We start from the raw sequence: 13,377 nt of genomic DNA on the forward strand, positions 1-13,377 counted from the left end.
AGGGGCTCTGCTCTGGCCCCAGTGCATGGCCTTCGGCCTAATGGGGTCCTTTAACTATCCCTTCCACCAAGCTGTTTTACAATCAATACCCACTTGCCCTGTGGACAGAACCAAGGCATTGTACTGAAGTGAAAAGTACACCGCTGATGTGTGATATATATATATATTCCAAAATTATAGCCAAGGGCCATAAGAAAAGACTAAGCTTTCTTATTTAGGGGAAAGACTTAATATGCAAACAGATTATGTTCCAAAAGTATATTTGTAGTATGTTTAGGAACTTGGGATGGATTTTCTTAGAGAATAAAATGTTCCTTAAACTGTTGACTAGGTTTCCAAACTAGCCTATAAATCTAATTTATAATTAGCTGAAAATGAATATGTGTATAATAAAAGACAATTTTAAAAGCTATTGCAGTGCTCAATTTAAAGAGGAAACATAGAGGTGGCACTTGAAGGGCAAAGCATGTTTAATTAGATTATGAGAAAATGGATAGAGATTTGTAGATACTGTAGTATGTATACTTTCAGTGAACTGAGAAAGATGTATTAATTGTGCTATATTTATATTATTAGCTATAACTAAAACCCTTTTCTGGCTCACACATAATAAATAGGAAAAAGTTATTTTTTCTTGTATAATTAAATAATATTTGGGGAAAAGGCAAGTAGAAAGGTTACTTGAAGGACATGCATGTATGTGTGTATCCATGTCCTCAAATAATTTTCAGTGTTAATACCAACTCAACTCTGATTTTACAGCTGAGAAAATTGAGGCACCCAAAGATACTAACATCGTAATTAATTTAGCTAGTAATTTCAGAGCCAGTGCGAGAGTAATCAGACCTTTCACTACGTTGTAAACTTCTGGAGGGCAGGGACTATTTCTTCATATCCCTCTTAGTACCACACATGTGGTGCTGAATAAAAATTGACTGGAATGATGAACAAGGTGACTTAAGTTTTTCTAGATAATTCTAATATGACAAACTTGCTAGCTAACTTGGGTTGATATCTCTCTCTCTCTCTCTCTCTTTCTCTCTCTCTCTCTCTCTCTCTCTCTCTCTCTCTCTCACACACACACACACACACACACACACACACACACACACGTAGACAGTTTACAAGGGGAGCACATTCTAAAATGTGTTTATCCAAGTGTGATGGATGGACCAGCAGCATTGGCATCACCAGAGAGTGTGTTGGAAATGCAGACACTCATGCTCTGGCCAGTTGTTCAGTGGTTAGAGCATTAGCTCACTTATCAAAGGGTCGTGGGTTCAATTTCTGGTCAAGAATGCGTGCTACCTTGGTTGCAGGTTTGATCCTCTGTTCTGCTGTGTTCGGGAGACAACCAATCAATGTGTCTCTCAAAAAAAAAAGAAAAGGAAATGCAGACACTCAGGCCCCACCACAGACATACAGAACCTGAATGATCCCTTGGTGGTTCACATGCGTAGGAAAATTTGAAAAGCACCATTAAAGTCCCTCACAGAAAGGAGGAGAGCAGAGGAAGATTAATAGAAAACAATTTTTTAAAGACTCTTCCTATTTTCAAACCAGGGAACTTGGTTACTATCTGAAAAGGGCTCAGGATAAATGAGAGGAAGAAGTTACCAACAGCTACTTTTATGTTCCAGGTGTTTTTTAAAATAGGTAGAAATTTTGCCCTTGCTGGTGTGGCTCAATTGGTTGATTGTTATCCTATGCACCGAGGGCATGGTTTGATTCCAAGGTTGCAGGCTCCGTCCCCACTAAAGGGGTGTGCAGAAGGCAGCCAATTGATGTTTCTTTAGCTCCCTCTCTCTTCTTCTGTCTTTCTAAAATCAATGAAAACATTTCTAAAACAGGTAGACATTTTATTTTTCTGCAGTGGTACATACATAGCTATGAATAACCATTATTTTTCATCTTTTTCAGTTCTGTAAAGATGGATATTTTTGCCTAAACATGACTCTGAGTGAATGAATGAATTTTGTAGATTTATTCTTAGTTATGCCTTTCTCATATTCTGCCTCATTAGGTCTTTAAAGGACATTGAAATATATGCACAACTCTGTTTCAAAAACAGTTTTTCTTTTAAAAAAAAGTTTTTCTTTGATCAGAATGTTGTCATTTAGCCTTGTTTCCTTACAGTTGGAATGTTAAAGAAATTCATCAGGCTGCTGACTATCTCAAAGTGGAAGAGGTGGTCACTAAATGTAAAATAAAGATGGAAGATTTTGCTTTTATTGCTAATCCCTCTTCTACAGAGATATCTAGTATTACTGGAAACATTGAATTGAATCAACAGACTTGTCTTCTTACTCTACGAGATTATAACAGTCAGGAGAAACCGGAAGTGTCTACAGATTTAGTTCAGGCAAATCCTAAACAAGGGGCTTTAGCAAAGAAGTCATCTCAAACTAAAAAGAAGAAGAAGGCCTTCAACTCCCAGAAAACAGGGCAGAGTAAAACAGTGCAATATCCCAGCAGCATTTTAGAGAATACATCTGTTGAATTATTCCTAGATGCAAATAAACTGTCCACACCTGTAATTGAACAGGTTGCACAGAGAAATGATAATTCAGAACTTGAGTTGACATCAGTTGTGGAAAATACTTTTCCAGCCCAAGATATTGTGCAAACTGTTACAGTGAAACGGAAACGTGGAAAATCACAGCCAAACTGTGCTCTGAAAGAACACTCTATGTCCAATATAGCCAGTGTCAAGAACTCTTATGAGCTGGAGAGCTCTGGGGAAGAGCTGGATCAGAGGTATTCCAAGGCCAAGCCAATGTGTAACACATGTGGGAAAGTGTTTTCAGAAGCCAGCAGCTTAAGAAGACACATGAGAATACATAAAGGAGTCAAACCTTATGTTTGCCACTTGTGTGGAAAGGCATTTACCCAGTGTAACCAGCTGAAAACACATGTAAGAACTCATACAGGTAAGAATGGGAGATATAATTGTTTGAATACTGTAACTGAAATAAAACTTTTAAAAGAGAAGGCATTAATATACAGTGTTGACTATTTGTGATTAAAATTTGATATATACTTGTATTCAATTCATAAAAGTATTTAGGATGTTAAAGTGTTGAAAATGTCTTTGTAATTGTGAGCAAGTATTTAATGGCTATTTATTTTACTGTAACTGATACTTTAGTCTTAATACATGAGCTCTTTATACTATTTTCCCTCAGTTAAAATAAGCATAAATTTGGGTTTAGCTTACTAAGTATTAACGCAAAGATTTTAAAATTGATAAAGAGAAAAAAGTAATTACAACTCAGACCAATTCTCAGATTTTGCTAACACATCTCACCACCTGCTTCCTAGACTTTGTCAACTTCTGAACGTTTATTAGCATTACACAATATTTCTTCCTCAGCATCTACATTTTCCTTTATTGGTACACTTAGATTTGTAGTTTTTCAGATGCAATGTGTATTTCTCTTATTGATCACCTTTCACTATTATGAATTAAAAAACACTAATCTCTTTTAACTCTACTGTTGATTTCAATAAATCTGGGAGAAGAGATCCTATTTGCTTTTTTACTTCTAGCAATTTAACATTTTCTGAATACTGAAACTAGTTCTGTTGGACTCTTGAAAGTTTATGATTTAAGCAACTAAAACAGAGTATTTTTTTTCTAAATATAGATATTATTTATTTCTTCTTTTAGGTGAGAAACCATACAAATGTGAATTGTGTGATAAAGGATTTGCTCAGAAATGCCAGCTAGTCTTCCATAGTCGCATGCATCATGGTGAGGAAAAACCCTATAAATGTGATGTATGCAATTTACAATTTGCAACTTCTAGCAATCTCAAGATTCATGCAAGGTAAAAAACAAAACCAAAAAACGTTTGATCTTTGAGTTTGTCATTCCCCATAGTCTTATGGATTGACTGCTGTATTAGAAGTCATACAGTTAACTTCTAAATGTGGCTCCACCGTACAGTATCCTTAGCACAGTCAAGGAATCACAAGGAAACTGTGGTGACTGGAGGGAAATAAGATCAGAATGGCATTAAGGTGTCCAGATGGTGTACAGTTTTATAGGCCATTATAAAGCTTTTATTCTTGAGATTGAGAAGTAAATGATGTGATGCTGCTCACTGTTTAAGAGGATCATTCTGGCTGCTATATTTGGAAAAGATTATAGGATTGCAAGAGTAGAAGCAAATTTACCAGTTAGGAAGCTCTAGGTAAAACCCAAGTGAGAATGATGCTGGTCAGCTAGAGGTAGCAGTGGTCAGATTCTGGATATATTTATAAATGTGAGACAAACAGAATTTGCTGCAGATTGGATGTGGGGCATGAAAGGAAGGGAAGTTGGGAGAAGGGGAGAGAAGAAAGAAGGAAGAAAGATCAAAGATGATGTTGATGTTTTGAGCCTGACCACCTGAAAAGATGGAATTCCCATTAACTGAAATAGAGAAAATTTGTGGATAGAGGATTTTAAGCAGGAGTACAGGAGTTGTTAGAGTAGAATTCTAAACATGTTAAATTTTAGATGGTGATTAGACATCTGAATGGAGCTATACAATACAGTTGGTTATCTAAGTCTGGAATTCAGGGTTTGATTTAAAGATATAAATTTGAGAGTCATCAACATATAGATAGTATATAAAGCCATAACACTGGATGAAGTCACCAAGAGAATGAATGTGGATAGAAAAGGGATCAAAGGACTGACATTGTGAGACACACTAGGAGTTCTGGGAGATGGACAAGAACTAGCAAAGGCGACTAGGAGGGACCAGCCAATATAAGAGAAAAACCAGAAGAGCGGGTTGCCCCAGAATCCAGGTGAAGAAAATTATTCCAGAAGGGAGTGATTGGCTGTCATATTGTGATCATAGGGAGATGAAGACAGAAATGGCTTGGACTTAGGAAAGTGAGAGGTCAGCAGTCAGTGCTTCTGACGAAAGCAGTGTGTTAGTAGAGGCCAGTAGGGAAGAGATCAGTAGGGAAGAAATGAAAGAACAGTTGGAGACTCAAGTTTTTGATACGTGGGAGAGAAGTGGAGGAGCAAGTAAGGTCAAGGGTCTTTTTTAAGATGGGAGACATCAGTATATTTATATGCTACAGTCCAGTGGGGTAGGAAAAAGGGATGATGTAACATGAAGGAAAATACAGGGGGATAGTATCTTACCTATACAAATGCATGTAGTTGGATTCAGATGAACCGTCACCCTCAGAGTTAATAAGAAGGAAAGCAAACTATATAGGCACAGATCTCTGTAGGTAGAGAGATGTGATAGTGGAAATTTTATGATTGCCTAAATTTTTCTCGATGGAATAGGAAGCAGAGAAATCAGCTAAGGGTGAGGATGCTGAGGAGGTGCTGAAGGTTTGAGGAAAGAGTTTTGAAGAGTGAGTGAATGGACAAGGAAAAATAATTGCCTGCAAAATTAGCGGCACACTTGACAACCATAAAAAGATTATGGCAAAACTTGTTGACCTGTCTCAGAACTGGTATTTTGATAATAACCAAACCATTAAACCTATTGGTTTAAAGTTCATGTAATTGGTCTGTTAAGATGAAATGAACTAAAATACTATATGAAAAATGCTCCACATTGTTTTACTAGCATATAACTTTATATTTATTTACTAATAGGAAGCATAGTGGAGAGAAGCCATATGTCTGTGATAGGTGTGGACAGAGATTTGCCCAAGCGAGTACATTGACCTATCATGTTCGTAGGCATACTGGAGAAAAGCCTTATGTGTGTGATACTTGTGGGAAGGCATTTGCTGTCTCTAGTTCTCTTATCACTCATTCTCGAAAACATACAGGTAAGAATTTGATGTGGAGAGCCTGTTTAAAATAATGAAAGTTGTAAATAAAAGAAAAGGGAAAGCTGAGCCTTTACAAAAAGTAGATTAGACTTTGTAGTTATATATCTGTTGTGTTTGTGCTTTTTGAAGCTTTTTATGCTTACGATTTTTTGATAATTATTAGATATAAAAACACTTTCTAGAATAATAAATGGTGACATTTTTATCATATAACATATACATTAAAATCAGATAATTTTGACAATATATAAACTTGAATTGAGACATATTTTGTGACCTTAGAAAAACTTCTTAGCCTCTTGAAGTTTCATTTCCCTTGGATAAACCAATAGAGTGAAATTAGGGGGTAGTGGTGGGTTTGGGTAAAACATTGATTTTTATAACTTCTTAGGACTTTTCTTATATAGACATTCTAATATTTGCAAATTAAACAGATACTTTAAATGTGAAGTATCAGTTTTGAAACAAATCTTATTCAAAGGTTTTCATTTTTATAGGCTATATTTTTAACAGATTTTTTCTTTTATTCCTCTCTAAAAATATATTTTATTGATTTTTTTACAGAGAGGAAGGGAGAAAGAGGAATAGAGAATTAGAAACATCAATGAGAGAGAAACATCGATCAGCTGCCTCCTGCACACCTCTTACTGGCGATGTGCCCGCAACCAAAGTACATGCCCCTGACCGGAATCAAACCTGGGACCCTTCAGTCCACAGGCCGATGCTCTATCCACTGAGCCAGACCGGTCAGGGCTCTTCCTCTTTAATAATGTAGTACATAGCAAGAATTGAAATATGGATTGATGAATTGATATGTTTTTAATCATATCAAAATCAAATTTCTTGCCTGATTCTAGCTACTAGGAGGATATTTGCAGAAATAAAGTTTTATTAGATCAAAAGCATCAGGTTACATGAACAGTATAATATAATTACTAATATTCATTTCAGTTGGATCACAGTGAAAATACCTCTAAAATACATTATAAAGAGGTTTTAATTTTAATATTTTAAAACAGCTTACTTTAGATTATTGTAATTAATATATATTATATTGGTATAGTACACCACTTCGCTATCTTTTATTTTCCATCTAGGTGAAAAACCATACATATGTGGTATTTGTGGGAAAAGTTTTATTTCCTCAGGAGAGCTCAACAAACACTTTCGATCCCATACAGGTCTGTGTTTAGGGAGAATGTATTATTTTTTGTTCTCTCTAATTTCTTTTTATGTAAACATTGACTTTTAAGCCATTATGGACTATATAATATATAGTTGTACTTTTCAATAATATTTTAATGCATAAATATCACCTTTTCATTTGCTTACTTTTTTAGTTTTTTGGAGTGTGAAGTAATTTGGTTGAGAATTGTGTAGATTTTCTAAGAGGTATGTCAGATAATAGTTTTTTAAGTGAATTGGATTTAATTGCACAGTTACCCCAATAAATGAAAAGGAATCAATAATAAGATAACATTTTCTTATTAAACATTGTTCAGCAAGTTTTAGGAATCAATTTTAATATTGGCAAGTTTATTGTAAAAGGTAGTAAGTTGTTATTGTAAGTTGTATGAAGAAAATATTAAATGTAGAAAAAGTATTAAAGGAAAAGGCCACTTTGAAAATGTGCTATTCTGACTTTTTTTTAAAAAAATTACCCCTCATAATTTCTGCTTAGAATCATGTGAACTCTTAGGAAACATTTAATAAATTTGTTGTCAACTTAAAGCATCAGACAGTTCTTATTTCAAGAGAATTACAATTTTATAGCATTTTATTCTGTCAGGTTTTAAAAAGGATTTTCTAATTTGTAAAGGATTTTCTAATTTGAGAACAGAAACCATAATTATGCTCCCCCCCCCCCCCCCACTCTATCTCTTAGCCAAGGTCTGGTATTTAATTGCACTCACTAAATGTCTGATAGAAATAAGAGAGTAAGTTTTTTGTTTTTGTTTTAGTTTAAAATTTCTGTTAATGAAAATGCTCAGTTTTCCCTAAAATGGGGAAAACTACATAAAGTAAAGGCATGCCTATGTGTATAGAAGTTTTTATTTCACTATATTAGAACCACATGATTAAAATGGTAATTTGAAACTAAATTTAAACAGTGTAGTAATGTTTGCCTTGTTTTCATGCGCATTAATATTTTTGTCTTAGCTTAGCTTCTAAAATATTGAGGTCTTAAGCTTTTAACTTATTTTTCAGGAGAAAGACCGTTTATCTGCGAATTATGTGGAAATTCTTACACGGATATTAAAAATTTAAAGAAGCACAAAACAAAAGTTCATTCTGGTAAAGGCTCATGTTTTAAAAATTTGGTGCTCTCATATTGATTATAACAATTTAGATTTTTTAAACTAGATACATATGAGGAAAGTAGCTTTATAATTTGTACATAAGTTCACTCTGAAGTTCTTTTCATATTGATCTTCTAATAAATAATATTTAACTATTTTCTCCATTCAAAAATCTGATTTATGAACAGTTTCAAAAAGAAGGCATAAATAAGTAAATGATGTATCACTGTTTTGTTTACTAGAGTCTGGGTGGCTAGAGTTTACGGTAGTTACATGAAGAGAGGGCCATCATGAACACAAATCCAGATATATATATGTATATGGAAATAAGGAAATGGAAAGCCCCAGACTACTATAATATATAAAAATAAGAGAGCCAGAGTACATCATTTTATTTTTTTATTGTTATTATTTTTAAAAATATATATTTTATTGATTTTTTACAGAGAGGAAAGGAGTGGGATAGAGAGTTAGAAACATCGATGAGAGAGAAACATCAATCAGCTGCTTCCTGCACACCCCTACTGGGGATGTGCCCGCAGCCAAGGTACATGCCCTTGACGGGAATCGAACCTGGGACCTTTCTGTCCGCAGGCCGACGCTCTATCCACTGAGCCAAACCGGTTAGGGCAACATTTTAAATGTATTGCTTAAAATGAATTCCTTGAAAAAGTTTCACTGTGCTTACCATTTTCTTCTGTTGTGATTAGAAACAAAACAAAACACCAGGCTTCTTTGGTGTATAGAAATGCTAGTGAGTCTTTGATAGGAAACATAAACATAAGGATTTAATTAGTAACATCTGAAGACTGCATTGAGCCATTAATTCCACAAAAATTTATTAAGTACTTCTAATTCACACATAACTTCAGGATTTATGAAGTTGAACAAAGCGTAGTCTAATCTTCAAAGAACTTGCAACCTGGTATGGGAGACCAGAAATCTAAATAAATATGATTACAAGACAAAATGTAGGCTATAATAGAGACACTAAGTGCTGAAGAAGAGATTAATTACTTCTGAGGTATTGGAAAGACCTAATCCTGGGGAACTTGCAGGACAGAGAAGAGTTAAGAGGATGGAAATGGGAAAGGAAGCATTCATTCCAGACAACATTGTGGAGAGAAACACTGGGACAGGAAAGTGGAAGCTATATTCTTGGTTGAACTGAAGAGTAGTCTGTAAGAACTGAGTTATTGAGTTACATTTTTATACAAGCAAATGCACAGTTTTGTCTAATAATAATAGTGAGATTGTAATCATGTCAGTACTTTGGATTGTCAGGAGCATGGTAAAGCTGGTGGGAAATTTGAAGGCAAATTGTATCTTCAGTCAGTATAACAATTTACTTGAGGAGACCAGAATTTCTCACCTCTGAAAATATATGAAAGTGCCTGATCTCTGAACTTGAATTTACAGACTAGTATGAACAACTTGTTAATACAATCAGTGAACAAATTATTTATTATGTGTATAGCTCTATTAGGTACGTTAGTCTAATTGAGGATTCAAAGCATACCTAAGTTGAGTGTTACATAGTGGTAAGAGGAACTAGAGGCCTGGGCCCTCAGCTTGGCCTGGACCCTTGCCCTTTAGCAGTCCAGAGCCCTTGGGGGATGTTCAGCTTGTGGCTGAGCAGCACTCCCCCTGTGGGATCGCACTGACCACCAGGGGGCAGCTCCTGCGTTGAGCGTCTGCCCCGCCCCCTTGTTCTGCCGTTCAGTCGATTTGCATGTTACCCTTTTATTATAAAGGATATCACAAGGCATTAATATGAAACACAAATGAGTGGTAAAATAGATGAGAAGCAACTCATCCAGGACTAGAATAATTAAGTCCATTTTTATTAATTTTTTTTTTAAATGTATTTCTTTCTTGATTTTAGAGAGGAAGGGATAGAAACATCAACAATGAGAGAGAATCATTGATCGGCTGCCTCCTGCATGCCACCCCCCTGGGGAACGAGCCCACAACCCCGGCATGTGCCCTTGCCGGAATAGAACCCGGACCTTTCAGTCCGCAGGCCTATGCTCTATCCACTGAGCCAAACCGGCTAGGGCAGTTCAGTTCATTTTTATTGTGGAGTTGTTGTTTGAACCTAGTCTCAAAGCCCATGTTGAACTTATATAGATAACAAGGGCTATTCCACAGAAGAGAAGTAGCCTGAGTAAAGGTGTGGTGGTTGGAAGTTCTCTGAATGGTAAGGGTTTTGTTTTGTCTTTAAAGATAGTATAATTGTTTTCCTCTTCCATTTCAGGGGCAGATAAAATTCTAGATACTACTATAGAGGATCATCCCTTAAGTGAACAAGATTCCATACAAAAAAGCCCTTTATCAGAAACTTTGGATGTGAAACCTTCTGATATGACTTTGCCACTAGCCCTTCCACTTGGGACTGAGGACCACCACATGCTTCTGCCTGTCACAGATAATCAGTCTCTGACATCAGACACATTGTTGAGGTCAACTGTGAATGGGTATTCAGAACCACAGTTGATTTTTTTACAACAGTTATACTGACTTTGTGAGGATTATGGAATTGCTAAAACATCTCTGGTAGTAAACATAAACATCTCTGGTAAGGTGCGTATATTCATCTTAAATTATTCATTTGAGTTGTGGCCATTATTCATTCACTGAAGTAAAGGCACCTGATGCTATATCTCATAACTGCAATGCTTGTTTTGAGTTTTGGCTTTTATGTTAGTAGTACTATTTTGGGTGGTTGAGTTTCTTTATCTTTTAGAGCTGCCTAGATTCCATTTTTATTTTGCATTTTAGACTTGCCTTTCATTTATTGAAGTGGAATCTGTCAGTTTATATGATTCAGTTTTGACCTGTGGGACTTAACATTTTTCTTCCCCTCAAAATTAAAGTAAAATCCATGATGTTATCAGCACAAGAGTATTGCTGTTACTAAGCTCCATAGGCCACTATATAAACTATGAGGGAAAAAATAAAATTTCATATTTCTGCCTAAGAAAATTTAGATACTGAATAAGAATTGTGCTATATCTCTATTAATATATTCCATTGGAGATAACTTTTTTAATGAAACAAAAAGTATTTCTCTTAAAAGCTGGAAAAACTGTATATAAATTCTTGTTTATTTTAGAACTCAGTATTCTGGAGAAAACAATGGTCAGTACCTTTGATTTGACTTATCTGACATTATATTTTCAAAATAAATTTAAATAGCTATTTGGTATTTTTACTTTGTTACAAGACAGTTTCAAAATTTGATTCAGGTTATGTTTTAATAGGTTTCTAGATTATTGAAGATGAGGAAAATATACTGAGTTTTTAAAATTTTGAATAAGTTTCTCTTATACCTGTTGTGCACTTTTAAAATAGAAAATTCTAAAAAGAATTTTCTAAATATAAACTTAATGCATACTGTAAATCACTTGGTTTCTGAATTTGATACATTATATTACATAGATTTAAAAAATTTAACTTCAGTTATAAGTACTAGTAAACACTTGAATTATCAGAAAGTCAGTTTATTTAACATTTTATATTTGAGTGTTCTATAAGTTTTGAGTGTGAAAATTTTATAATAAACCACAACATTTGGTGGTGGTTTGTAGCTTCACAGTCACCCTTTTCCTTCCTAATGAATATAGAAAATCAGTATTATTCTGATATTTGCTACCACTCTTCCCCATTCTACTTTTCCCACACACTAGTATTGATTTATTTTACTGCCTGATCTTTGAACATTATCATTTTCAGAGTCAGTTCCTATACCGCTCATCGAACACCTTGGTGACATTATATTTTATTTCTGCCATACATTAGTTGTGGCTTGTTTTGGTTTTAAACTACATCTATAATAAAGTTAATGTGTTTTCTATTGGTATTGATTTCTTTGATTGTATTTTCTCTGGGGTCTTGGTCATAGGAACCAACTAGAGTACATAATAAAACTACTTAGTTCTTGTGAACTGTAAAAATCGTCACCATTTCACAGCACACTCAGCATTTTTACAGTAAATTACCACCAATAAGATTGACTTAATTGAATTGAGTTTGAAATATGCCTTATATTTCCATCAAACATAGTATTTAATTATTTAAGAAATCTAGCTATGCATGTGTAAGGACTTAATATACTGGGCTTAAATACAATTTATAGAGTTATAAAATGTTCAACTAATCTATTCTGGCTTAAATTCAATAGGAATTTATTGGAATGTGAAGATTTTAAAGAAAATTAAAAGACTCAGCCTCTTTAAGAAGTCTGCTGAAATGGAGAGGTTATATTTAATTCATCTCTTCATTAATTCAAGCATCTAATGAACAAAGTTTCTTTTTAAAAACACTACAATGATGTCATAATTCTAGGAGGGCAGTAGTTACCAAATTTCCTCTAATATGATCGTTAGCACTTTGCCTTTGCATAGATTAGCCTTCAGATTTATTATTTTTAGTATTACTGGATTGGAATGGTTATAGTTGATTTACTGTGCTTTTTTTAAATCACATTATCTGCTTTTTTAAATTGGATTGGCTTGATGCTCTTCCAGAATGACAGGTAAAGAAAGATTGAAAACTGAATTGCCTGTCTTGTCATTCTTCTCATAATGCCATCCTATTCTTTATCATAATACACATATATTTTAGTTGTATTTGTTATCATTCTGATAATCAAATGTGTCATTTTAATTAAGTTCATCTTTAAATATGTCTATCATAATGCATTGTTTTGAGAAAAATCTGTTCTTAATTATTTAATTATTACTAAGTTTTTTAAAAAGTGTTTAGGATGCTGAAGATTTTACTGGGAAACATTATTTTTAAGTTTTGTTTTGTTTATATGAGACTTTTCCTACTGTATTGTTAAAGGTTAGACTTTTTAAAAAGAAACCATAAATTATATGTAAAGGACTTTTTGCTGTTTTTAAATGATACTTGTTTTATGTTTAATTTCATAGGAGGATTTTGATAGACAAATTAAAGAAAATTGTTTTATTTTTTTCAAAAAGGGTTCTATCAGTTCTAATGCAATGATAATTTACCACTTTTCTATATGTTTTAATTCTACAGAAACTGTGCAAATGAGTAGTTGAAATGTGCTCATATAAAGACAGTATACATGTATTCATGTTTTTAAATATCCAAAAATAATAGCTCTAATATTTGATGCATATCATAAACACTTATAGAATAATGATAGTCAAGTCCCATCCCACCCCACCTTACTCCTACTGAATCAAAAAATCTTTGGAACATATCTGTGCTGGCAAAGCCTCACAGTTTATCTTAATGTATACTACAC

General features: G+C 34.1%; 1 protein-coding gene across 4 annotated transcripts in view; it reads left to right on the forward strand.

Moving 5' to 3' along the window:
• Nucleotides 1–13,004, forward strand: part of MYNN (myoneurin) — a 21,500-nt gene extending 8,496 nt beyond the window's left edge. Inside the window, exons 3-9 of one of the 4 annotated variants that reach the window (XR_001513897.1) lie at nt 2,137–2,930; nt 3,671–3,830; nt 5,615–5,793; nt 6,894–6,977; nt 8,005–8,091; nt 10,354–10,679; nt 12,280–13,004. Coding sequence is in view for 3 of the 4 variants with exons in the window: in XM_006764080.2 (XP_006764143.1) it covers nt 2,137–2,930; nt 3,671–3,830; nt 5,615–5,793; nt 6,894–6,977; nt 8,005–8,091; nt 10,354–10,616 (1,567 nt within the window). In the remaining variant the exon portion in view is untranslated. Of the gene's footprint in view, nt 1–2,136; nt 2,931–3,670; nt 3,831–5,614; nt 5,794–6,893; nt 6,978–8,004; nt 8,092–10,353; nt 11,959–12,279 lie in introns of those variants that run through there. The other 3 variants (XM_006764080.2, XM_006764081.2, XM_015564150.1) reach the window with 3 other exon arrangements.
• The last annotated feature ends 373 nt before the right edge of the window (nt 13,005–13,377 follow it).

This window comes from Myotis davidii, unplaced genomic scaffold (genome assembly GCF_000327345.1).
Source record: "Myotis davidii unplaced genomic scaffold, ASM32734v1 scaffold115, whole genome shotgun sequence".
Classification (NCBI taxonomy): Eukaryota; Metazoa; Chordata; class Mammalia; order Chiroptera; family Vespertilionidae; genus Myotis; species Myotis davidii.